The sequence below is a fragment of the Acytostelium subglobosum genome (genome assembly GCF_000787575.1).
Source record: "Acytostelium subglobosum LB1 DNA, scaffold: scaffold20, whole genome shotgun sequence".
NCBI classification, from domain to species: Eukaryota; Evosea; class Eumycetozoa; order Acytosteliales; family Acytosteliaceae; genus Acytostelium; species Acytostelium subglobosum.
This window is the reverse complement of record NW_012236513.1, coordinates 683-26,160: the sequence shown is the minus strand read 5'-3', so window position 1 is coordinate 26,160 and position 25,478 is coordinate 683. Positions and strand designations below refer to the sequence as shown.

General features: G+C 41.4%; 14 protein-coding genes across 14 annotated transcripts; 7 read left to right on the top strand and 7 right to left on the bottom strand.

Annotated features, from left to right (window-relative positions):
- Positions 1 to 166: 166 nt before the first annotated feature.
- Positions 167 to 3,892, top strand: SAMD00019534_088450 (hypothetical protein; the record flags this gene model as incomplete). The annotated part of the gene is made up of 7 exons (XM_012895734.1): positions 167 to 1,327; positions 1,384 to 2,355; positions 2,423 to 2,629; positions 2,702 to 2,952; positions 3,005 to 3,239; positions 3,314 to 3,525; positions 3,592 to 3,892. The coding sequence occupies 7 exons, from the start codon at positions 167 to 169 to the stop codon at positions 3,890 to 3,892; spliced, it is 3,339 nt and encodes a 1,112-aa protein (XP_012751188.1).
- A 320-nt stretch (positions 3,893 to 4,212) lies between these two features.
- On the top strand, positions 4,213 to 4,521 carry SAMD00019534_088440 (hypothetical protein; the record flags this gene model as incomplete). The annotated part of the gene is made up of 1 exon (XM_012895733.1): positions 4,213 to 4,521. A coding segment is annotated over one exon (309 nt), but the record flags the coding sequence as incomplete, so codon positions are not given.
- Positions 4,522 to 4,662: 141 nt separating this feature from the next.
- Positions 4,663 to 5,741, top strand: SAMD00019534_088430 (hypothetical protein; the record flags this gene model as incomplete). Its single annotated transcript, XM_012895732.1, has 4 exons — positions 4,663 to 4,838; positions 4,912 to 5,124; positions 5,177 to 5,460; positions 5,521 to 5,741. The coding sequence occupies 4 exons, from the start codon at positions 4,663 to 4,665 to the stop codon at positions 5,739 to 5,741; spliced, it is 894 nt and encodes a 297-aa protein (XP_012751186.1).
- A 94-nt stretch (positions 5,742 to 5,835) lies between these two features.
- Positions 5,836 to 7,573, bottom strand: SAMD00019534_088420 (hypothetical protein; the record flags this gene model as incomplete). The annotated part of the gene is made up of 2 exons (XM_012895731.1): positions 5,836 to 6,849; positions 6,917 to 7,573. 2 exons carry the CDS (start codon positions 7,571 to 7,573, stop codon positions 5,836 to 5,838), a joined length of 1,671 nt encoding a protein of 556 aa, XP_012751185.1.
- A 232-nt stretch (positions 7,574 to 7,805) lies between these two features.
- SAMD00019534_088410 (hypothetical protein) lies at positions 7,806 to 9,026 on the top strand (the record flags this gene model as incomplete). The annotated part of the gene is made up of 2 exons (XM_012895730.1): positions 7,806 to 8,391; positions 8,467 to 9,026. Coding segments are annotated over 2 exons (1,146 nt in total), but the record flags the coding sequence as incomplete, so codon positions are not given.
- Positions 8,918 to 10,729, bottom strand: SAMD00019534_088400 (hypothetical protein; the record flags this gene model as incomplete). The annotated part of the gene is made up of 3 exons (XM_012895729.1): positions 8,918 to 9,056; positions 9,208 to 10,172; positions 10,247 to 10,729. 3 exons carry the CDS (start codon positions 10,727 to 10,729, stop codon positions 8,918 to 8,920), a joined length of 1,587 nt encoding a protein of 528 aa, XP_012751183.1.
- Positions 10,730 to 10,902: 173 nt separating this feature from the next.
- SAMD00019534_088390 (hypothetical protein) lies at positions 10,903 to 12,942 on the bottom strand (the record flags this gene model as incomplete). The annotated part of the gene is made up of 4 exons (XM_012895728.1): positions 10,903 to 11,657; positions 11,726 to 12,265; positions 12,351 to 12,814; positions 12,893 to 12,942. Coding segments are annotated over 4 exons (1,809 nt in total), but the record flags the coding sequence as incomplete, so codon positions are not given.
- Positions 12,943 to 13,633: 691 nt separating this feature from the next.
- Positions 13,634 to 14,519, top strand: SAMD00019534_088380 (hypothetical protein; the record flags this gene model as incomplete). The annotated part of the gene is made up of 5 exons (XM_012895727.1): positions 13,634 to 13,674; positions 13,749 to 13,842; positions 13,918 to 14,100; positions 14,163 to 14,351; positions 14,415 to 14,519. The coding sequence occupies 5 exons, from the start codon at positions 13,634 to 13,636 to the stop codon at positions 14,517 to 14,519; spliced, it is 612 nt and encodes a 203-aa protein (XP_012751181.1).
- Positions 14,520 to 14,589: 70 nt separating this feature from the next.
- SAMD00019534_088370 (hypothetical protein) lies at positions 14,590 to 15,093 on the bottom strand (the record flags this gene model as incomplete). The annotated part of the gene is made up of 1 exon (XM_012895726.1): positions 14,590 to 15,093. One exon carries the CDS (start codon positions 15,091 to 15,093, stop codon positions 14,590 to 14,592), a length of 504 nt encoding a protein of 167 aa, XP_012751180.1.
- A 979-nt stretch (positions 15,094 to 16,072) lies between these two features.
- SAMD00019534_088360 (hypothetical protein) lies at positions 16,073 to 16,372 on the bottom strand (the record flags this gene model as incomplete). The annotated part of the gene is made up of 1 exon (XM_012895725.1): positions 16,073 to 16,372. A coding segment is annotated over one exon (300 nt), but the record flags the coding sequence as incomplete, so codon positions are not given.
- A 295-nt stretch (positions 16,373 to 16,667) lies between these two features.
- SAMD00019534_088350 (hypothetical protein) lies at positions 16,668 to 17,564 on the bottom strand (the record flags this gene model as incomplete). Its single annotated transcript, XM_012895724.1, has 4 exons — positions 16,668 to 16,889; positions 16,972 to 17,181; positions 17,241 to 17,355; positions 17,530 to 17,564. 4 exons carry the CDS (start codon positions 17,562 to 17,564, stop codon positions 16,668 to 16,670), a joined length of 582 nt encoding a protein of 193 aa, XP_012751178.1.
- A 1,213-nt stretch (positions 17,565 to 18,777) lies between these two features.
- On the top strand, positions 18,778 to 19,691 carry SAMD00019534_088340 (hypothetical protein; the record flags this gene model as incomplete). The annotated part of the gene is made up of 2 exons (XM_012895723.1): positions 18,778 to 19,081; positions 19,138 to 19,691. The coding sequence occupies 2 exons, from the start codon at positions 18,778 to 18,780 to the stop codon at positions 19,689 to 19,691; spliced, it is 858 nt and encodes a 285-aa protein (XP_012751177.1).
- A 130-nt stretch (positions 19,692 to 19,821) lies between these two features.
- Positions 19,822 to 22,822, bottom strand: SAMD00019534_088330 (hypothetical protein; the record flags this gene model as incomplete). Its single annotated transcript, XM_012895722.1, has 6 exons — positions 19,822 to 20,079; positions 20,203 to 21,230; positions 21,295 to 21,739; positions 21,799 to 21,886; positions 21,956 to 22,459; positions 22,542 to 22,822. 6 exons carry the CDS (start codon positions 22,820 to 22,822, stop codon positions 19,822 to 19,824), a joined length of 2,604 nt encoding a protein of 867 aa, XP_012751176.1.
- Positions 22,823 to 23,511: 689 nt separating this feature from the next.
- On the top strand, positions 23,512 to 24,389 carry SAMD00019534_088320 (hypothetical protein; the record flags this gene model as incomplete). The annotated part of the gene is made up of 4 exons (XM_012895721.1): positions 23,512 to 23,676; positions 23,728 to 23,820; positions 23,880 to 24,043; positions 24,119 to 24,389. Coding segments are annotated over 4 exons (693 nt in total), but the record flags the coding sequence as incomplete, so codon positions are not given.
- Between the last annotated feature and the right edge of the window lie 1,089 nt (positions 24,390 to 25,478).

Below are 25,478 nucleotides of genomic sequence, written 5' to 3'. Positions count from 1 at the left end.
AACAACAATAACATCATATATAGATCACCTTCCACCGTCCAAGTTTATAAACAGTAGCATCAGTAATCAACATCATGAAGGTGATTTTTTCTTAAAGACAGACATTCCAACAACAACAACAATGTCATCATTGACACACTCTTTATCAGCGTCAACAACATCGACAATGTCATCATCATGTCACATCAACTACTCGACACCACAACGTGAAGCACTGGAATCAAATGGCTACCCATTCTATCTCGATGACAGTAACAATAGCAGCAGCAATCACTATAACCCCGTTGTCTACACTGACAATGACGATGTTCAACAATTCCAAGACCTGGGGTCTCCACGTGGCTCAACACTCTCTGATCTGGACAATGTCAATGGTATCCTGTTGCATAGTCATGAAGATGACGATGCTGATGTGAATAGTGTCATGAGCATTGACACCAGTAGTAGTAGCTCATCCAGCAATGACATTGCTGAGGATCTGGAAGAGACTCTTGTATTCACTGACGACATTGAGTCTGAGCGAGAAAAGAGAAGGAACTACAAGTACAACAAATATAGCAACAACAGTATCAACTCTCAGAGTAACAACAACGTAGTGGCAACCAGGTCACGAAGCAACAGTTTGATGTCAAACTCAAGTGTTAATGACATACAACAACAACAACAACAACAGCAGCAGCACAGTTTATCATATCTACTGAACAATGGAATGCTTTCACCAAGTCTATCACCTGTCCTCAATAACATCCATCAACAACAACAACAACAACAACTGATACTACAACAACATTACATTCAACAATTTGCACAAGACGACAGCCTTATCAATAAGCAATTGGACCACTTTCGTAGATCATCACCAACATCCTACAGACGATTGAGCAACAGTCAGTCATCCGTTGGCATACCTATAAATCTAAACAACTCGCCTCTATCCTTATCACCACCAACACTTTCCACAACAGCACCATCATCCCCAAGTAAACACAACAATAATAATAATAACTACTATGGAGGTAGTAATAGTACAGGCAGTTCTGGTATCAGTCGACTCAGTGCCAGTGTAGAGACTGGCACCAAGAGACGATCATCAATCTCAAGTGGGAAATCATTGGTCACTGAACTTGACTTTAGATCAATTAGACGAAGCAGCGAGGACAGCCCAATATCATTGGATAACAAGGTCATGGATCGTGTCAATACACACAAGCGAGACCTTGCCCTGATGTGTGAGAGACGTGATCATCTCAGGCAACAGATTGCACAACTAGAAGGAAAGGAGAATAGCGAGTTTGAAAGATCATGTCTTGATCTACAAATCATAAATGTATGTATTCATTCCACCAGTATGTAATTACGCTCGTACTTACTTTAGCTCCCAAGCTTTCCAATGATATCGCCACTGTTGAGAGCTTACTGGCAATATTTGCACCACAATCACCTCCTACCAAATGGATGTCGCCAAGACTGCAACCACAATCGACCAACAGCGGAGCAAACACACCTTCTGGAAGGAGATTCCTTCAGGAACTAAAGCATGAGCTTCGTCCTTTGGAGATCAGAGCGGCCGTTCATGTTTCACCCAGACGCAATCCTCTCAACTCAAACAGCAACAACCTTGGTCAATCATCGACGTCAATGACAGCCTCAATGTCTTTGAACTGCTCATGGTTCGATGACACTGTATCTGAGTTTGAGATTGAACGCTCAAAGATCGAACAGTACCAACGCACGATGGAGTGTCGACAGATTGTACCCATTGACCCCAACGACATTACAATCAAACGAAGGATAGGCGAGGGCAAACACTCTGTCGTATGGGAGGCAAGTTGGCGAGGCGATAACAACAAGTACGTACTGAAGCAGTATAGCAACAACTGTAAGAACATCACGAGCAGCTTTGAATCGTACACCAGTTATCTTCAGAGTCTCAACCATCCAAACATCATCAACACTGTTGGATACTACACACAGCCACATCACTCCATACTGATGGAGCATTTTGAGGGTCAGAGTTTGCACAGTCTGCTGATACGCGATAGAGTAAAGGTGGAGATGGCCACATTTCTCAAGATTGCCAAGGAGTTGGCGATAACAATGGACTTTATGCACAGTCAACCAGACCTGGTGTGTCATGGCAATCTCACCATCAACAATGTCTATGTTGATCGATACAGAAACATCAAGATTGGTGGACTTCGACTCAATGCCAACGATCCAAATGACCCTGTCATTGAAGCAAGATATCGTGCTCCTGAGATTGTAAAGTCACAGACAATCACCTCCAAAGTGGATGTTTACTCCTATTCATTGATACTCTGGACAATGCTTTCAAACACCATTCCATTCAACAAGGTACGAAGATATCACCTGCCATGGATACCCTTCTCTCCAATCTCACACACATTTCCCATAACTTTAGTTCAACGATGGAACAATGGTTGCAGTCAAGGTATCGTTTGAGAACTTGCGACCTAGGTTGCCCATGTCCTATCCACTGATCATTAGGAAGTTGATAAACAGATGTTGGTCACCAAACCCAGATGCACGTCCAAGTTTCTCAGAGATTCTAAAGATATTTCAACACCTGGATGGAAAGGTATTCTTTTCCTCCAGAGGTGTATTATGGGTATGTGTACATGTTCTAATTTGATCAACAACAATAACATCCTCGTACTAATCGTCGTTAAATTTAAACCAGACATTGGACAAAGAACAAGAGATTGAGAGAGAGAGAAGAAAACAAGAGAGATACGATGAGATCGTAGAGTTCCTACAGCAGAGGGACTATGTTGTACAATATCAAGATATAGCGTTTGGCGAGAAGATTGGTGAGGGTAGCTTTGCCAAAGTATGGTTGGCACAATGGAATGGATATCGCATCGCTGTTAAGAAGCTGAAGAACCCCACCATCACAGAGAAGTTCTTCCTCAGAGAGGTTGGAAACCTAATGTATGTAATGAACCAAAATTATGGCACCGCCCCTCATCTAACAAACGTCTAGTAAATCACGCCACCCGAATGTAGTAATGTTCATGGGCGTCGTTACGGAGCCACCTTGCATAATTACCGAGTTTATGTCTGGTGGCAGCCTATACGATGCGTTACACGTCAAGCAGGTCAAGCTGGACAAGAGCATGATGTTCAAGATGATGAAGGACTTGGCCGTTGGAATGGCACATCTCCATTCCCTTTCACCTCCCATGTTACATAGGGACTTAACAAGCAAGAACATATTGGTAATTTATTGTCTCAATGGTTGTGGTAGTTGTCAAAATCATCACCAAAGACTTACCCTTATTCCACTCTTTAGTTGGACGACTTCCAGAACATCAAGATATCAGACTTTGGATTAGCCAGACAGATTGAGGACGATATGACATTGGCTGGAATATGCAATCCTAGGTGGAGACCACCCGAAATCACCAAAGGACTGCCGTATTGCGAGAAAGTAGATGTCTACTCATTTGGACTCGTACTCTATGAGATATTCACTGGTCGCGTACCTTTTGAGAATATTGAAGGGTAAGTAATTGTTGTTGTTAGGTGGCCTCAGGCACATATACTTATATATTATTGTAACAATACTAGAGTCTCGGCATGCTCCAAGGCAGCTTACGAGAATTATAGACCAAGCATTCCATCAGACTGTCCAAGCTGGCTGAGAGAATTAATTACACGTTGTTGGTCCGGAGAACCAAACCAAAGGCCATCCTTTATTGAAATCAACAAGACACTCGATTCGATGAAGGAGGTATTCCTCCAGAAAGATTTGTTGGAGGATCTAATGACTTCGGATGGTGACGACGATGCCAGTTGTGATGATGATGATGATGATGATGATGACGATGATGATAGTGACCTCTACGATGATCAGAACATTAAATTGTGAAGCAAGGATGCTATTGTTGGCTGTTTCCCATTGTATATCAAAAATATCAAGTGATTATTCGTTTGTTGTGTTCAGCTGTTGTCATTCATTATTGTTAAGATAGATAGATAAGAGATGGTGTCAACAAACAAAAGTATCAACAGCGGTAGTAGTAGTAGTAGTAGTGGAGGTAGTAGTAGTAGATTCGAACAGGTGTATATAATGAAGGAAGAACTTATTGAAGAGATACAGTATCATCGAGATAAAGTACGACCGGCACATACACAATCATCTTGACCTACAACCTAACGTCATTCATTCACATGTGACCTATTATATAGATATTAGATCTCGATCAAAGGTGCAATCTCAACCATGAAGCACTTGACCTTCTTGAGGAAAAGAATACAAACAGCAGCAGCAGTAGTAGCGTTGGAAAAGGAAACAAACGGTGGATATACACAGGCGATATATTTGTACAGATGAATGAGGATCAGTGTAGGAAGACATTGAGTCATGAGAACAATCACATTGAGAATGAACTACAGACCGAACAGCAATACCTAAAAGCAAAAGAGGACCATCTGAACAAGTTATTACGTGATGTCAATAAGGAGAAGGACTTATACTTTCAACAGCAACAACAACAATCCTAGTGTCTAGATCATGTACTGTGCAATAAATTGAACTGTTGCATCTTGATAATTACCAGGCAGGCTACTAATTAGTTTGATAAACTTGAATCAAACACATCAGATACACAACAGCAACAACAACAACAACAAATAACAATGAACAACACAGTTTCCTTCGTCAAGGACAAGGAGAGGGAGAAGAAGGACAAGAAGGAAAAGAAAGATAAAGACAAGAAAGATAAACTAAAGGATAAAGAGAAGGATAAGGCAGATAAGCATCATCATTTAAAGATACTTCATAAGAAATCACTTAAGAAATGGTTGGTAAAGAGGTATGTATTGATCAGCCTTCTGCTAGCATAGTGGAGTGCTCTCATCTAAACAACTTCTGCCTTACTTCTACAGCAAGAGCAAACAGATGTTCGATACCTACAATATCAAAGACATTTCATCAGCAGACACAAAGTCTGCTGGTGTTGGTGGACAAGGTACTGGTCAATCATATAGGTCAAGTGTATCATTGGCTGCCAATGCAACCAATGACGATGATGATAGTGATGATGAAGATGATGATGATGACATTGACTATGCCAAGATTGATGAATCGATAAAGAAAGAGTATGTTGTTGGTGACCCTACGAGGAGTATTGCTTCTAACACAATACAATAGGGAGATACAGGCAATGACATCAAAAGATGTTACCAATATGATTGTTCAGCGATTGAAGATGTCATACTCTGAGCCATTCAAGTTTACAACCTTGTCAGAGGCACTTGAGGTGGCACAAGAGGATCATACACATCTGATATTCATGGTTTACTGTGTGGATTGGTTTGACTTGGCTAGGAACACCGCTAACAACTTTAAGCAGCTGTCAAAGGAGAAGGATGTTACTGTGTTCTTTATTGATCAATCCTCCCCGGACTACGCCAGAGAGACCAACTCTGAGATTGGTAAGTAACAGAGTTTGTTCACCACCAACATTTGGAAACTGACCTGTGATCGTCATATAGCTGGTGTTCCATCTATCAAGATATTCTATCGTCAACAACCAATAAGGATCAAGCGCTCTGATCTGGATCATGAATGGACAGACGAGGAGCGTCTCAATGGTTACCCCTCACCGTCCAACATCCAACAGCTATTGATTGAATGCAGAAGCTGTAAGCAAAACTATGACCAGCAAGTTTCCATCGATCCATCAATGGTACTAGAGATAAATGTTGGCTTCTAGTATAGTGCATGTAATAAATACAATAACCCTTTCTCTCTATATATGTATATTATTACTATTTTGATATCAACCACAAAACAAGAGTCCTTTACGTCTATGTATCGTTGAGTCCAAATGATGTAAAGATATGATCGTAGTAGTAGAGTATGATCTCGTCCAATGGGTCTAACAACTTCTCCTTGGGCAATGTGATGGCTTGGTTGTGGCGAATCTGAAGAGATTCGTTAGCGGTCAAAGCAATGTGTAGAAGGGCCTGAATCGAGAACTCGATGTACTTGATTGCGTTAGGGTTGGTCTGGGCAGGAAAACCTGTCAGTACCTTTGCCATTGCCCTCGCCTTCTTTGACAGCTCCTGCATGTTCTGTGGCTTGCCAGTGATCTCCTTGGACAGCTCCTCCTCAACGACTGCCTTTACTTCCAACTCAACCTCGGGCAGGTCATTGAGCAAAGTAACATGTGCCAACATCATGTTGTGCAGCAGCATCACCTTGGTGTTGATCTCCTCTGGACGATCGCGCTCGAGCATCTCAGCCAAGACCTCTTTGTACTTTTGGAGAGCCTCCTGTGTTCGCCTTAAATCAAAGAGGCAATCGGCAAGAACAATGTGTGCGAATTGATTGTTTGGCTCTAGCTCCAGAACTCTGAGCAAAAGCTTGTGGGACTCCTCGGGCTGTTTCTTGCGCAACAACATTGAGGCCTTCATGGTCATTGCATGCCCGCTATTTGGATGGATGCTTAGTGCCAGGTTGGAGTGTTCCAGAATCTTCTCTGGGTTGTCCTGCACCTCTGCGATCGAGATCAAACAGATGGCGGCAGAGTAGGCAGGGTTAAATTCGGTGGATAGTTTCAAAACTGGACCGGCACTGGAGGACGAGGTGATACGAGTCACATTCTCATAGCCCTTCTCCTTGGCCAGACGAATAACCTGTTCGTAGAGCTTGGTGGCATTGTCCAGTGAATTCTTCTTGAAGGCGACATGACCCAACTGAAGTAGAGCACTCAAGTTGCTTGGTTCGATTGCAACAATCCTCTTGCATAGAGACAAAGTTTCATCGACATTGCCCTGTTTTAAATATATATCACTCAGTGATCCGAGTGCTGGTAGATACTAAATGGTTGTAGTTGGTCAATATATGAAGTACTCCTCCAATACTGGGTGTGTGATTGATACATACATTTGGCTCAATGGCCAAGATTTGTCTAAGGTACTTGACTGCAGTATCAAAATCATTGGTGGATGCATAACACTCTGCAAGTGACGAGAGACATGGCAGACTCTCTGGCATCAACTCAAGAACCCTCTTGTAGTCTTGAATGGCCTCTTTGAATTTGGACTGGTGAAAGTGAAGATCTGCCCTATAACCGTAGGCACGTGGATCTGCTCCATCAAGTCCAATGGCATCTGTAAGTTCGGAGATGGCATCACTAAGTCGTCCAGCATTACTACTCTCTGTAGCCTTGTGAAGCAACTCCTCCAATGAATATGATTGAACCACTTCATTCTTGAATGGTTTTGTATTATCTGTTCCTGTTGCACTTATACTACTGTTGTTGCTGTTGTTGTTGTTGTTGTTGCCAGCTTGGAATAATGACTTTCCAGTCTTTGTAAAGTAGGATCGTTGTTGCTGCTGAGTGGCAGTGCCATCAATGACAGTGGTCGTTGAGCGAGGTGACATCTTCTTCAGAGGACTGGGGAATTGGCCATTGCGAGATGCAATTGTATTGCTTCCATTCTTGTTGTTGGTGTTGTTGATGTTCGTTGTTGATGATGTAGCCACCAATGTCTGATGATACTTTGTACCAATCGAGTATAGACTTGATATTCTCTTCATCCTCTTTCTACTTCTTGTTATATTTGAGTGTCACTGTTTGTATGATTGACAAGTGTCTGTTGCATTAAAAGTGTGCTATGAAAAACGAGTGTTGTACTGATGACATAAATATGATGGTGTTGTGTGAAAAAAACTGGTCTCGGAGTTGGTCAATAACACTCCTGAATGAAAAAAGACCAATCCACAGTTTAAATCATCAACAGCAATAAAGTTTATATATCTATAATTAGAGATGAATAACAATGAAGTTGCTAACAACAGTAATAATGGAGCTACTAGCAATAATAATAAGTTACCATCACTGAATCAGATGATACATGATCATCCTGGATTCAGAAATGAAATCAACTCTTTGCATCAATTTCACCAACAACAACAACAACAACAACAACATCAACATCCATTGTCAATACCTGTACATCCTCAAAGAACTACACAACAACAGCAACAACAACATATACAACAACAATCTCATCAAATTCAACATCAACAACAACATCCATCTAGTCCAGTAGTGGTTCCCAATACCTTTCCCAACAGATTGTCGTCATTTCCCCAGCACCCAATAATCGCAGTACCTTCCAGCACTAGTATCGGCGGATCTAACAACATAGACCACCCACGAGAATGGGAGAGGGATATAGACAAAGATCGAGATGACTATTCATTCAATATTATTTCGAGTGGGAATGGTGGACATGTCAACAGTGGTAGTAGCAGCAGCAGTAACCTTATCACCAAATCGACATCAAGCTCAGATGACAGTATATTGAGGAAACAAGAGAGCCTTCAAACAAAGACACAACATATCCCATTAGGTAGGTTCATTGTTGTTGGCACTATGCATTGATTGGTGCTTGATCCTAACAACAACAATGACAACAACAATTTAGATCTAAAGAAAAGGAAACTGTACAATAATAACAACAACAACAACAATGAATCAATTGAAGATCCAAGACACTCTGGTGGAGAATCCTCACCATATTCAAGCGAATCAGATGATGTTAAGCTCCTGTCTCAATCTTCCTCCAGCAATAACCAAAAAGTACTAAAGTCTGGGTCATTTAATGTTCAAGGCAGTGGCAACAACAACAACAATAACAATCACACCCAATCAATAACATCGACAACAATGACATCATTGGTTGACCTTCCATCGGATGACCCCGATAGTAACGATGACTTTGCACGCATTGAACTCCAACAGAATACCAATATCTCCAATGGTCTAATGATATTCCAGGACGCTCTCGAATCTGAAGACCTTTTGGATGTTTATAACAGATTCAAATCTCCCCTTGCATCCAATCGAAACAAACAATCAAGTGGTAGTAGCAACATTCAGAACAAAAGCAGTCCAATCAATAGTGGCACCAACAACAACAATAATAATAATAATAATGGCACCTCTCCTACCTTCACCTCCTCATTGGCACCCTCAAATCGATTAAAGACCCAAGGTGGATCATCATCTATGTAACTACAACATCATCGATATGTTTATTCATAGGCGGCACGCTGCCCACCCCCACTCCTTTAGGATACAAGCACCGACATGTTTGTGTAGTCCTGTAGCATTGGATTAAACGATGACTTTGTTTTTAGTCTTGGGAAGATCCCCTGCAGCATACCTCTTCAGAAAGTCACCCTGCTTGTATGACTTGACCTGGTTTGGAGCAAAATGAGCTCGGTGCTCATTGGTCTTGACGTACATACGGTGGAGATCGCCCCAGTTGGTGGGAAAGAATATGTCGCAGCTTCCTAGGGGCACAGTGACATTGGGATGGTCAATTGACTCATAGTCACCATTATTTGATGTGCCATCAATTGGACGCTTCTCCTGGACAGTGGGGGCATTCTCGCCCTTGACCAATGAGGGGATGAAGTCAAAGTCTGCCAGGACTAGATGATGACGTGGAAAGAACTTGGCTAATATCTGGAACATCTTGAGACACACAGTGGGCACGTAGACAATGCTGCGATCGCCTTGGAAGAAGTTCTTCAGTGACTGATACAGATAAGTGATGCTCGTACTCCTATTTAACTTGCCCTGCTCTATACTCCCCAGTGTCTCCATTCCCGATTGATTGTCCAGCTGAAGGAACTCGCGGATGACTGGATCGGACAGTGCCTGTTGATACTCTATGTGCACCTGTTGCTCATCTCCACCTTCGTAGTATTGGGAGCTTTGTGGTGACAGGACAACTGTCTCGTAGATGCCATCGGCATTGATGAGGATCTTATCGTGTGGCAGATTGTCGATGACCTCTGTCATGAGGACGAAGCATTCGTCCTCCTCCATTCGGTGTGTCCAGTTGAATATCGATGTGTTATAAACCTGCACCTTGATGTTTGGATGCTCCGCCTTGATCCTTTCGAGCTGCTTCTCAGCCAACAGTCTACTGATTTCAATGATGGTGTACTGTGTAGTCGCGTATAGTTCTGGGTGTTGTGATCGCAAGAAGTTGAGAATACATAGAGCATTGGTACCAGAGCCAGCGCCAATCTCAAATATCTTTAGTGGTGCTCCTGCTGTTGTTTGGCTCTTTGTAAATGTTTCAATGATATATCGTCCAATTGCGTTGGAGTAGTAGGGCTATAATCAAGTGAGTTGGAAAGTTAGTTGTAAGCCATTATCTCCTCTCTTTTTACCATCATCTATCATCATACCTGGAATATCTCTACTGGTGTGAACCAGGAATGCTGTGATTGCCTGTAAAGGTCGCTCAGGTAGGTGTAGTACTCCCTCCTGTTCTTAAGAGAACTGAGATCCCTAAAGTCCTTTGGATCGATTGAGGTAATGACCTCCTTGCTTGTGAAATAACCATACTTGGCGTTGTACAGTGAGTCTTGCATGAAGTCTCTCATTAGTTGCATCTTTGATGTGAAGGCTGTCTGTGAAGTGGCACCATTGTCTGATGTTGGTGCTTGTTTGGGCTTTTGTTGTAGTCTTGCTTTGAGACTGGCATCGATTGCCTGTGGTTGAATCTTTTGTTGTTGTGGTTGTGATTTGTTGTTGTTCTTTGTCGAGTAAAGTCGATGACCAAGATGGTAAGGGGATATGATGGGTATATTGTTTGTTGGATAACCCAATAGACATCGAGCACTATTTCCTGTTATAAAGCCTCTCAAAGGCAATGCTACAACACTCATGTTCTGCTTGATAGATAGTCAAAGAATGAATCATTGTCATCTGGTTTGAGTTCGGGTTAAAGACCACACAATACAAAAACGACAGAAAAACTGTGTGGTGATGGAATGATTTATTGTTTTGGTTGCAATCTGGTTTGAGTGATAAAGAGTCTTTCATATCATACAAAGTACTACTCCTCTCCAGTGGTAGTCACAACTCTGGGATCATTCTCGTCGATACAACTGCAGAAGCAGCCACAGGAGCAAGTGATCAGAGTGTAGATTCTCTCGGTGATCTGCTTCTTGAGCTCCGGGGATACATTGTAGACCCATGTCTCGTTGTCCTTTATCTTCTCGTAGTTCCTGACAATAAAGTTGGCAGTGACATTGCGCAGTTGTGTGCATCCATAGCAATCAGCAACAGATAGAATGATTGGTGCATTGTCCAGGTCGATGTAGTGCCATAGGAAGAATTCGCATTTGCTCTTTAGACCTTGTAGAGAGAAGAAGTCTGCCCACTGGAGAAGATCGCAAGCATTGTCCCAAGTGATTGAAGCAACGCCACAGTAGATGTACTCAATGACACCATACATGGATGAGTAAGGGATGTGAGGTAGGTGTATCTCATTCTCCTGAGACTCCTTGCCCCAGGTGAACATTGCCCTCAACTGCTCGCATCTTGATGCGCAAATGGCCTTGTGTGCATAGATCTTCTTGCCCTCACAGATAAACGTCACATCTGAGAACTCAGAGTTGTTGAACAGTTTCTTCAGATCACTTCCAATCTTTGTGGTGTTGACTGTCACGGATGGCTCCTCGATCTGCAGCTGGTCGGCAATCTTACGAGCCAACTCTACCACCTTTGGATGGTGAGAGTGGAGAAGAAGGAATATTGAGTGAACACCATTATTAACACTGAGACCTTTCCATACTTCCACCTTGTATTGGTCTGTAGTGTAGTAGTATGATGATTATTGTCAGAGGGAGTGGAGACTGATTCAATGTATCAATACATACCGTTCCTCATAAGATTATATAAACAGTAGAGAGCAAACAATTGGACTTGAGGGTACTTTGAATGTAGGAGAGGGATGTGAGGTTGAAGTGTTATCCAGTGGCACACCAGGTCCATGTGCAATGTGTTGTTGGTAACGAACGACTCGACAATGTCAAATGCTTTGTGGCTGTCTAGTATTGCGTGGTTCTCATCGTTCATTGACAGGTTGGCAATGGTCAGCGTGGTGAGAAATTGAACTCTTCTGTCGTTGCTCTTTGACCTTGGCAGAAGGATCAGATCAACAATACCCTCATTGACAATCTTGACCTGGTTGGGGTTAATTTCTCCACGCTCAAATCTATACTCTGTGATGTTCTGCAGAATTGCCGATGAAGCCAAGTGAACCTCTGTCCTGTGAATTCCACTCTGCTTCTCAGCCTCTTTGTTATTGTTTGCTGCGCTAGATCCAGGAGATGATGCCGCTGTTGCATTGTCGATGGCAATCAACAACTTTAGCCTATCCAACACCCCCTCTTCATATAGCAGAACCTTCAAGTCGGCTAATTATTATTGGATTGTTTAAATGGCACAGGAATGTTAGTTTTATAAATATATATAATTCCGGGATAAATGTGTAATATATACCTTGAGCAGAAAGGTGCCACAGGAGTCTTAGAGCGGCTGACTGGACCTTCTTGGTCTCTGAGAGACAGAGATCAATTAGACACTTTAAAGTGCTCTTTCTCTTCTTTGAGTACTTGTCAAAGTCAATCTCTGATATGTGTTTGGAGGGTGATTGGTTGCAGGGATCGGGATATACACAGTTGGAAGAGGATGATGGGGATGAATTTGGAGAGGTTGCAGGTGACGACGAGGTTGAGCTGTGGCCACTGCCACCACTTGTGTTGATTGGAATTGAGCATGAGTGTCCAATTCCGCCACTACTGGTGTTGATATGATTAAGTTTGTGGTTGGGGTGTCTCTTAATATGGTAGTAGAACGATGGGTTCTTGAACAACTCTACAACATGTGTCGTTGAGCACAACATGAGCCCTTTCAATCCTTGATATTGAATATCGACATTGGACTGTAGAACATTCTCTATGTATCTACAAGAATAAATGTAAGTAAACATGTCTTTTAGATGGATGGATGGATGGATGGATGGATTGATTAACTATCCATACCCAACGGCCTCAGATATTGGATCTGGGTCTTCGGTTCCTTCAGACATCATCACGAGTTTATATAGGACTTATTGTTACTATAAATATTAATTAAGGATTGTGGAGTTTCTAAAGCGAGAACAAGAAGTTAGCTTTGGGAAGTGAGCTTTGTTTTAATTATGAAATGCTAACATCAACACATTCATTACTAACATAATCACTTCGCATCACAGTGCACCCAACCAAAACAGCTATGCGAGGTTGGTGAGCTGACAACCCATCCCCTCACTGATTGATGTTGGTGGTATTGTGCGTGTGTGTGAGATGTTATTCCGCTTGATGATGATGATGGTAATAATAGATGGTACTTACCTACAGATAAATCTATGTGTATATATGAATTTATGTGTTTGTCTGTATACAGTGTGTTGTTTATTTGTTGGATGGTCATGTTCAACTGCTGCTGCTGCTGCTGAACAACATGTTTGTTCAGTGTGTTGCGTTTGTGTGTGTGATGTCGTAAGGAGTGGGTTGTTCGTGTGTGAGTGTCTATGTATATATATGTGTGTGTAGTCAGGTGACTGATTAAGGTAGTTGTAGTTCGTTTTGCTTATTCAAACATATAATGTTGAACAAATACACGCACACCTGCCGCAATAAAAATCTTGAGGCAGGTGACCATCTCAAAAAAGTTTCACAAGAGTTTTCAAAATTCAGCAAGTTGTTTGACCATACATACAAATAGATAACAGTGTACAAATAATGAGTAGCTCTGTTGATATCTTTGCATTAACATCAATAAAGTATGATACTAGTGTTTATTATGTTTAATAGTGAACAACATGATCATCTTGTGACTTACTCCTAACGTCAATAGGTTCAACGATTCACTTGCCTTGATTAACAGGCTTGATGCTGCCAAATTCCCAAGGATACTGTCTAGAATCGTTCAAAAGATAGGCTCTGATAAGGTAAAGTGACAAGAATCAATCATAGCTCTATCTATATATCATACTAACATACAAAATACTTTGATACCATGATAGAATGAAAGAATATTTACACAGGTAGAGGAAGAGCAGCTACAGAGTGTTCTAGAGTTGCAAGCCTATGAGCTGAAGCAGATAATCGAAGCCTGCTCATTCATTTTCGAGCAAACAGCATACTATTCACTGTCCAGTGCTGTTATGGTAGCTCAACTTCAAAAGTCATCGCTGCAGAACGACAAGGTAAGTGATCCAAAATATTAAGCCATAACATTACAACACTTACTCCTCCTGTCTGCACACAGATAACTGCGTTCCAACATGTTTGGTCTGAGAATGCCGAGAGTACATTGCTCACACTTCGAACAAAATCCCTGGCACCATTGGTGTTGGGTGATGTTGGATGGAGGTTCCATTTACAGATGTCTCAATCGTCCATGAGCAAGATCAAGCATCCTTCAGCGATATTCGAGTTTGATTTGAAGGCCACAGATGTATGTACTGATTTTCAATCAATAGGTACAAAGACCGACGGCTAACCAACTTACGCACAACAGGCCGCAAACAACGAGAAGATGTTACTGGAGTTTAACAAGGATCAACTACAGGAGTTCTTTGTTCAACTCGAATTGATACAGGCAAAGCTTGATTCTCTTGCTTAGGCGATCGAGCCAACGAAGAACAATGTATAATACAGACGGTGGTCTTTTATTACCAGGTCCTCATGAACTATTAGCACTGACTGGGTGGCATTTTCTGCTGTAGAATAGACAATAGTACAAAGTCACCAGAATGAATGATGGCGCCATTCTCTTGGTAGACACTGATTGAACGTTTGTCCTTTTCGCCAGCCAATACAATGATGTCCGATGTAAACTTTGTAGGTGAACGAGTTAGAAGTGTGCCATTATTGACACGGATCAAGTTGGCCAGAAATTCCTTTGGTGGAACTGAGCCTTCGAGCACAAAGAATCGAAATCCAGTGAAGAGTTGATTATCAGCCAGACGAAGAGACTCTTTTAGGTTGAACTTCCATTCTCTCTCTGCCTCGACGTCCTTGACAATATATGCTTCCTCATTGATGAAGTGCCCAACTTTTTGAGAGTCCAACAGCCAACGACTGGTAACAATATGTTTGCAACAGGATATGCACATCAATGTCTTTGCTGTTCTCTTTATACTGTCACTAACCAAATGTGTCGACAACTCTGGATCATCCACAACTGATCCTCCCATTTCACTGACGATCTTTGTAAGATTCTGAATTAAAGTTAGTAAGCAACTCCTAGAGTTATCAAAGGTATAAATGGATAATTACATTGATCAGTTTGTCGTCCAAACTACTGAATATAACCTTTTTGATTGTAGAGGTTATAACAGAAGATGTTAATGAACCAATGGTAGCCTTTACCAGTGCAGGTGCAGGTTCAGGTTTATGTTCTTTGTTAGACTTTTCATCGTTGTTGGTGTTCTCAATCGTCGTCAACATTGGTGATTGATCTTTGTGTGACTTTTGAGCCTTGTATGCTAGCATTGATGATGTAAATGGTGATGACTGATCGTGTTCATATTCCTCTGGGTCGCTGTTTGCTCCATCATGACTATATGCAATTTTCCTCTTATTAACACTTGTTCCATTTGATGTCGAGAGCCTATTATTGTTATTGTTGTTCGGTACAATCATCTTAAATGTCACTTTGGCAGAAGTTGACCCAAGTATGATCTTTGACCCATCAAGTAAGTTGTACTTTGTGTTGGCAATGATTGGTTCAAGAGTCGAGTCAGGTGTTAGTAAGAGGAGGGTTTTGTTCTTGCTATTTAGGTCGGTTAAAGTTATTGAGTCCTTCGTGTACTCTGTTACATTAATGAGTTAGACATGTCAAGTAGATAGTTGGCATTTGCCGAAATGTTTAATGTCCTACCAATGATAGCATGATTGTTTGATACAGCTGGCTCGCCTCTGAGCTGTATGACATTGTTGGGGGCACGTCCAATGGTGTTGTCACCTGGTTGTAGTTTGTGTATGACAAAGGGATCTGACTGATTCAAAGGATTGGTCAACTTGATCTTCAACGCTGGGTCAATCATCATTGATTCTGGTGATATATACGTTGAGGTTGAAGTTGTTGTTGTAGTAGTTGACATTGTTGTTACTATCTGTGTACAACTAATAATAATAAACAAAATGGCTGGCTTGTTCGAAATAAAATTAGTCAGCTTGTGTTTGATTGTCTTGTTGTTGTTCAGCGTTGAAAGTTGTTTGCTCGCTTGGTGATACTGCTTTGATGTTGTCAGGTCCACCTTCAATGATGACACCATTGCGTACAACAGTCACTCTTTGTCCAGCAGGTTTCCTGTAATCAATAGTTCTATAAGTGACGTCTTTGCGGTCGAATGTCCTCTTGAATGGGTTGTCATCACCCAACGAATCTATATAGAGTCCTGTACATGACATCACCAGCAGGCTTATGCTGATCACTAATCTTTTCTTTGGGTCCACGTTCTGTGTCCAATGTTAGTAGTCACAATCAAGTTGAAAATGCTAACCGACATATTGTTCTACTTACACACCATCTCTGCCAAAGGGTCAGTTTGCTGCTGACACCATCTTTCTTCTCGGTCATCTTATGTGTATGAATGAATGAAGTGGAGATGCTAATGAATGAAGATTTCTTCAGAATTTTTATTGTTTTGGACAACCTGTTAATGTCACTTCAACCTGGAATGAATCAATATATATATATGAATGAATGATTGATTGATTGATTGCTCAAGTGTTGGAAGTGGTGAATTGAGTGACAACTCTACTCCTATTTATTCCTCGATGCGATCTCGGCCATAAGATCATACTTTTGTCGTCGGTAGTCCTCCTCAACTTTGTCCAGCTCTACATCTCGTAGCTTGTATATCTGTTTAATAATCTCTACAATCTCTCCATCGTACTCTTTGGTGGAGTCCTCTATCTCTGACTTCATATGTGCTTCCAGTAGTTTGATTATCATCTCTACCTCTTCCAGTGATAATAAATCTCTCTAAGTGACATTGAAATATGAGAGCACAGGTAAGTCTCACTGCGCACACGAGTCTCTTCATATATATATACGAAGTCAATACCTTTTTGTTCAGCTCAAGAGTGAATGTGTTCAGACCAAACTTATCCTTCAAAGCCAGCATGGTTGGTGTGAGACATATGGTATTGGTGTATCCCCCAAAGTCGGTCATCCGCAGACTGCCAGAAACTGAAGAATGATCTGACGAGGTATCATCGTCGGTCCTAAGTCTGCTGATGCTGTTGTTACTACTATTGATATCTACATTGGTTTGCTGTTGGATACATGTGAGTCTGTGATTGTCTGAGGCAAAAGCAATTTCATATTTCTTACCTGATTGGTGCCGTTACTGTTGATGTTGTTGTTGTTGTTGTTTGGTCTTGATTGTATTAGTTTCCTCAATGAGTTGACCCATTCATCCTTGTCAAGAGAATCAGTGGCGCATATCCTATATGTACGATCATGTGTCTTGATCGAGAAGCAATTCTTTCTTTTTGATGAGCTCTTCTCTTCTGCAGTGACACCTGTAATCGACTCGATTGATATAGATCCTTTCTCTATGGTCTGGTTCTGGGATGTAAGTAATGACTGATAGGTAGTGGGGTGGCGATTGGCAACATACATTCTGAGACTTGTAGTAGTGCAATCCTTCTTCATTGAGAACACACCATCGCTTCTTCCAATTCTTGATCCTGCCACCTTGCTTTGTTACGCTTCCCTCTTTAATCAATGGTGATTTCTAAATGTAGAACATTTATTCATTAATCAACGGCCTTTGTCTTCAACTCTCAATCCTCCCATCGTTCTTACGTATGACATGTTATTTGTACCTGAACACATGTGTCATTGAATCAAATCTTTGAATCTAATTTTGTTCAAATCAAAACCAAACCAGTTTTGTCACTTTGGTGATGACAATGTCTTTATTTATTTATTATTACCTCCACACAAATAAATGAAATCAGATAATAATAATAATATTCATTTCAGAGAACAATCAAGAAAATTTTTCATTGTAGAGAGCCCAGTTTGGTTTAAGTTACATCTGTGGGAGATTTGAGGTACCTCAACTAACTAGTTCACTCCTATTAAAGAATGGACACAGTTTAGTGTCAAGTAAGGGCTTCAGCTCAGCAAGATACTACGTCATATTTATCCATTCTATGGAAAATGGTGTGTCCAACCTAATAGATACCCCCATCCCATTCTTAGACATGAGGTGACGAATCGACTTTATGGGTGAATGGAAAAATGAATCTGTTGTTGAACTAATAAGGCAACTTTCCTTAACAAGTAATTTTCAGGCAATACTACAAACAACAACAACATGTCTTCAACAATCTCTGAACTTATTCAATGTATCCAACAGCAACAACAATTTTAAGTTTATTTTCAAACAACAACAACAATAATAAAACATCCAACAAATAATAATAATAATAACTGTTGAGCAAAGGACCTACTATATCAACCGATATTAGTTAACTATTTAGTTTGTATGTATCATCCATCATCGTCTGTCAACTCCATCCAATTTTGTCCTATCCCTGCTCAACAGAACATTTATTACAATCTTGTTGGCAAGAACCCATTATTGTTCTACACCTACATTGTAGTGTGTTGTTTGTCAATTCTTTTTATTGCCTTCTACGAACTCTACTATAGAGTCTTCAACAAACCTCAACGCCATACACGCCATCCACAAGCAGCAAAACAACTTGAACAACTTGCCCTCACCTCTCTGGATGCTCCAATAGTACCCAGTTTTATTCAACAACGCCCAACAACCATCACCTCAAAGTCAATTAAATTGAACTATCCTCAAAGAAACCATTATCATTCTGACACTACCAAGCAATACAACAGAGAAATGGCAACATCAATGATCGCTAGAGAGTTTGGAGGTATCCCAAACAAGGCCGCACCTATGAGGGAGGATCTCCAACAAGCACCTTTGAAGAGTTTCAAGATGGACGAGGATGACCTTTTGTTCAGTTTGAAGGACATGTTCAGGTCAGACTTTAAGGAGTATCCATTGGAAAAAGAGGTGGAGAGACCCAACCGTTATGACTTGTCTGAAGGTGCCAACCAGGAGCTTGACGAGCAATTGAGGGGAGAGTACGAGAAGAAGTGCTCAGACAAGTCACGCCAGAGACTTAGAGGTGCCCAGTCCAGTATGTATTGTTATATAACCAGATGATAGATTTTATCTAACCAACTTCAAAAATAGAATCCCATCCTTTGGACGATAACAAATGGGCTGACACCAAGCAGAAGGATAAGAAAGAGAAGAAGGACAAGAAGGAAAAGAAAGAAAAGAAGGACAAGAAGGATAAGAAGGATAAGAAGGACAAGAAGCAGAAGGACTCTGAGGAGAAGATGGTACAAGAGGATGCCTCCGACCTGAAGGAGCATAGCAAGGACAAGAAGGACAAGAAGGACAAGAAGGACAAGAAGGACAAGAAGGACAAGAAAGACAAGAAAGACAAGAAGCACAAGGACTCTGAGGAGCAGATGGCCCAAGAGGATGTTTCTGACTTGAATGAGCATAACAAGGACAAGAAGGACAAGAAAGACAAGAAAGACAAGAAGGACAAGAAGGACAAGAAGGATAAGAAGGATAAGAAGGATAAGAAGGAGAAGTTTAATGAGGATCCACACAATTCTGTGCTACCAATGGAGAAGTACACCAATGAGAACCAGGAACACTTTAGAGTTGACACTTCAAGTCTTCCAAGTTACACATGGACCTATGAGCACGGTGTAGTTAGACCTGGAATGTAACAGACTTCTCAAACAAATCACTTCAATGTAAATAAACTATGGCTATTTAACTGACGACTGTTTGTTCCATGTATCTTGATTGATTGCCTCTCCAAGTGTAGTAAGGAATTCCGGTGAGTTTTGTAGTTGTTTATTTGAATAAGGCTACATTGCTCAAGAAGTTGAACAATGGGTGTGACCTCACAGCTGTGTGAAGGTGACTGGGAACTATCACTTTGATGATACACTCATTAGTGGACTCGGAATCAAACTGTTTGTCATAGACAATGTTTGTTCGTTTGATCAAGTCAATCATGAACCTGATTGTTGCCATGTGGAGGGCCTCAATTGCAGACATGTCGTCAATCTTGATGTTTAACATTGATGCTACATTCTTGATCAAAAGCACCTGATGTGTAGATGGTGAGTTGTTGTTCGTAGTGTTTAAAAGTGTAATTGGGCTCTAAGCAAAGGGAACAGAATCTTTGTCAGTTACCATGCATGCGAGGTGTGACCAATTTATGATACATACCTTTTCGTTTGGGTTGGAGGGCTTGGACTCTGGGTCAAAATGGTTGGGATAGGTGATTCTTATCTGAGGGAAAGATGAGTTGAGGGTGGTGTACGATGTCATGTTGGCTGTTGTACCACAGTGTCGTTGCTTCTGCTCAAAGTGATCAGGTGGGTGTCCAGTGCCACAGTACTTGCAAAAGAACAATGGGTAGGGACCAAGTGTTTTTTTGGGTGTTCCAATAGCAGACGATATGTTTGAATCGCCATGGTGGTAGTTGTGAGGCGCTGACTGGCCGACTGCAGTGGCTGCTGAGGGAGAGAATAGAGAAAATGTCCAGTCTGGTAAAGGATTAATTGTTGTCACTGGTGTTGGTTCTTTGATGGACCTGGACTTGGGCCTCTGTCTGGACTTGAGTTGGTTTGCTGATGTCACTGCTAATGTCCCTGGCAAATATGTGGACAGGGGTTGTATAATTGCTTGTGTTGCGCTGACATTGACAATGTCTGTCATAGGTTCTTCTTTGATCTTTGATATCGTGGTGCATGTGTCCAACTTTTGTCTTTTCACCTGCAGTGCATCATTATCTGTTGTAATTTGCTCACTATTGGGGTCATGGCTATTATTGTTGGTATTATTGCTATTGTTATTGTCTTTGTTGTTGTCTTTGTTGTCTTTGTTGTCTTTGTTGTCTTTGTTGTCTTTGTTGTTGATGATGTTGTTGTTGTCAGTTGTATGTGATACCTGATCGATATCGACATTTATCTTCATATTGTCTTTGTTGTGTTTGCTTATCTTGTGTGATTTCCGATGCTCTTTGGAAAGGACGTATATAGCCTTTTGTAGATCAGTCATTGGCACATGTTTGTGTTCCTTCAGCCAGTCCAATACCAGTCGTAGCTCAAATGAGGCATTCAATGTCTTGTTCAAGTCCTTGTGAATTACTTTGGCACATCTATACTCTGTCAATTTTTGTTTGCCAACTGTCCACGACTCCCACTCCTTGAGTGAGGATGCGGTCCTATATTGTAGTCCTTTAGGCTTATTGTCTTGTCGAGTGTTGTGAGATAAATGTTTAGATATTGTTGAGTGACATGGGAATTTCGTACCTACCGCACAAGATTGGATACCTCTTGGTAAGATTGGACAAAAGTTCGTTAACTGTCTTGCCCTCGAATGTCAGAACCTCATCAATATCTCTCTTATGTCTACTCTTCTTCTTCTTCTTCTTCTTTTGGCTCTCTGCTTTGCTTGAAATGATTCTCTCATTATGTTGTTGCTGTTGCTGTGGTGATTGTTTCTCCTCAACAGAGTTACTGTTGTTGGTATCTGCTACCACCTGTTGTGTTGATTGTGCTGCTGTCTTTGGAGTGATGTTATCTCCAATTGGTTCAAAATTTGATAATTGGCTGACGACAGCCAAGTTGTCTTGGGTGGTAAGGCCTTTGGCACTCAACTCCTTGTCTCTCTGATCAAAGAAATATCTATCCAAGTTGATGTCAGTCGTTGTCTCTCCTCCAACTGTCATAATACCATATTGAATTGGTGTTTGGTTCAACTGTTCGTGGGTGTACATGGTGTTAGTAGGTATTCTAGGAGAAGTAGGAATATATTTACCTTTAGGTTGTGAAAGATGTCGATTGGTTTGTTTCGATGATCATGAAAGAATAATGTAATGCGTACAGTAAACTCTCCCCAGCCACGTCTGGTTAGATGAAAAGGAGGATGAAACAATTCTATCAGGTCGTTGGGTGCGAATGAGTCGTGTAGATACAGGCGGACCTTCTTGACAAAGTATGAAATGTCGGAATCATGCTCAGGTCCTCTGATATACACCTTCCACTTGTGTGTTGATTTGTCAGCTCCTCTATGCTCAGGTGCAATCTGTGTAGAAGTGTTTCCAACGATCACACGCTTCCTTACGTAGAAGCGAGAGATTGGTTCTTCTTCTGTCGATTGTGGAGAATTGGATTGTTGTTGTTGCTGTAGTTGTACGTTGGCATTGGTGCGATGGAGTTGTTGTTGAAGTTGTAACTGTTGTTGTTTCTTTAGATGAAAGGTAGTTTCCAACATCTCTTTACTGGTGGATGTGGCGAACCCCATCAAACAATCACGAGATTGGTCGTCAATTGGGACAAGGCTCTCTGGGACAGAGTAACCACATTCCTGTGCTGCCTCCTCAGAGGTGGTGTAGGCGAGATCATGCATTAATCGCACATGGTTCCTAAATCCAGTCATGTTCTTGAAGTTGTATTCATTGCAACATGGACATTTGATCCTAAACACAGAGAATACGTTATTAGATCATCATGTGCTGTGTGTCCATATTTATATATGACCATTACCAACACAATACATACTGGAGGAATGAGCCATCACTTTTCCTAAAATACAATGGTTTGTCCTCTGTTGTCGCTGTAGGTGTCTGGTGTGAGTTTGTGGTGGCGTTGGGTGCATCCATTCGATAGTCGTCATTGGAGATAACATTCTTCTTCCTCTTGTGAGACAGATTACGAAAGTGAGAGGAACGGTAACGCTGCATTTGATTCAACATCTCTTTGACCTTGAGTATCCTTGTATCAATTTCTATGAGCTCGTTCTCTTTGATCTGTATCTCAATAGGGAACTCTCGTTCAAACATTGATACCAAGCGAAGTTGGAGCTGTGGACGGTCTTCATGTTAAGTGTGTCAGCGATTTCGTCTTTGGGTGGATTAATTCTACACTAATTACCTTGCTGGTTGTTGATGAGTAGCTGTCGTTGTAGCTTCGAAACTGATGAGCTTAGCCAGGAGAACAAGTTGTTGTTATTTTTGCTGCTGCTGTTATCTCCGATGCCCATTATCAATTGATTATCGATCTTGCTCTCAAGAAGCTTGACTTGAGCTCCGAGCATAGAGGTGAATCGTTGGTTAATGCTCTCAATCTGTGCTTGATGTATGTGTATCAACTGTTGTGCAAATTGTAGCATATCGGAATCGATATGTGAATCAGCGACCAACTTGTGCAGCAGTGTCCCATAGTCTTCAAATTCAATGCGGCCATCTACAGTTGGAATGATGCATGGTGATTGTTTTTGGGTTATAGGTAGCGATGTTAAAGAGAATGGTTCTGGTTCTGTTGCTGTTGTTGTTGTTGTTGTTGTTGTTGTGAGTGATGATGTTGTAGTTGTTTTTGGCGCTGTTGGTGATGGTGTTGTCATTGTTGTTGTTAAAGGCAGAATGATGATCAGCTACAACTACGGATAGGATAAAAATTGATTTGGGGGAGGAGGGACCAATCTTCTAGATCATTCATGTGAAGTGAAGTGAAGAGTTTTAATCAAATAATAATGAACTACTTTGATATTAAGCCAACTAGATCAAGGAACTGGGAGATTGAAGAGGAAGAAGAAGACATACGCGATGAATCATGTCTTTCTCAACCGCGTATGACAGTATGTATCGATAGGCATCGAAAATTGCACTTTACAATCAGTACTTATTCTTTCATATATGTATAGTTCAACGGAGAACATCAACCAACAGCATTACCAACTACTCTTTTGATAGTTGCCACCAAGGATGCACCCTGCATTTTCCTACGGGCAGCATATGCTGGTCAACTTGATGAGATTGCAGAGATTTCGCTTGAAGGAATTGTATGTTAAAAACGTATACAGCACTACTGAAGTATCATTCGCACTTACGTCCTATTTAGAACTCTGTTAGGACAAACGAGCAGATTCTCAATAACAGATGCCAGGTTTACAGACACAAGACAGACCAATCGATCATATTCATTCTGTGTCAGTTCACAGTCCCAGTTGATCGATCATTCACATTCGCCAAGTTGATTATGTCGACCTTTAACAATCCTCAAAGGTAACCAACAGGATCGATTGAAAAGTGATTAACAATGGAATATCCACTTACTCATTGGGCTTCCAAACACTTTAGAGTACTAGTAATAGATTCATTGATCGACACCCAGTTCTTAGCAGAGGACTATCGCCATCCAGTGCCTCCTTTCATCAGGACACTCAGAACCTCAGTTACCAAACCATTGGCCCAGTTTATGGCACTTGAGACACCAAATTTGGTGCAAAGGCTCCCTGCGGCATTGATGTCCCACGTAAGATTGATTGTCATTATGGTTACCATACGACACGACATTGACATTGCTTTATTATCTCTAGTGCCAGGTATTTGGAATAGTTGCCCACTCTTTTCATAACCTTGTCGAGTCATCAAGACTTGGTGTAGAGAGTGTTATGTGTCTCGAGCAGAGTCTCAAGAATGTCCATCCAATCTTTGAATTGAAAAGCTCACAACATGACCTGTCGATGCTCTATAAGCATATGGTTCATCTAATTAATCGCAGAGATGACCGTGGACTGTATATATAAATTATTAACACATCCATATTTGTATTGTCTCTTCCAAACTTCACGAGGAAGGTCCTCGTGACTCACTCGGGCAGCTTGCCAACTTGTCAACTCTCAAGATCCACATCCCCCAATCATATGACTGGTTACCAGAGAATACCAACGATGTTGTCAAGTCGTTGTATGATTACCTCACCAAAGCACCCATCTCCACAAGATAGAGGTTAACATAATACTCCATGAAGTAGTTGATGATCTCCTGCAGCACCTATTCGCCAATGAGAATTGCACCATCCAGAAGCTGACAATACATGCATGTGCATGCTGCTTTCCGATAAATGGATGCCATCCCCTGCTCAAGCTCGAGATCACTCTTGATCCCATCGAACCCTGAATGCCATGACCACACTAGTTGCCATTACAATGATACCAATGAAGACAAGGAATTGCTGTGCGAGATCTACTATGGTAACACCACGCTGGCCAGTCCACAGCTGCGAACCAATCCAGTTGGGCTTCAGGWTCGATATGTTCATCTTCTCAAYTCGTTGWCMAATGTGCATCATCTCCATATGATCATGACACAAAACGCCTCCATATACCACTTTGTCAATAAGATCAGTTGGTCACCATCCATCTCTCATTGTATCACCCTGCAAACATCCTTCATGGTGCAACTACAAGYTGATGTAGATTACTCCAACAGAAATGAATGTAGTATGCAGCTTCATCCTGATGAGCCGAGTCTGATGATGTATAATAGTTGAACTTTGTTTGTTGTTGGTGGGATCTGGTGTTGCCAACAGGTGCTGGATGTCTTTGACAAGCACTTGTAGATTGGTTTAAAGGCAATGAATGTGTTATGCATCGCTTCATCTTGGTGAGTTGAGTATGTTGGTGCATAATAGGTGAATGTTGGACGATGTTGGTCA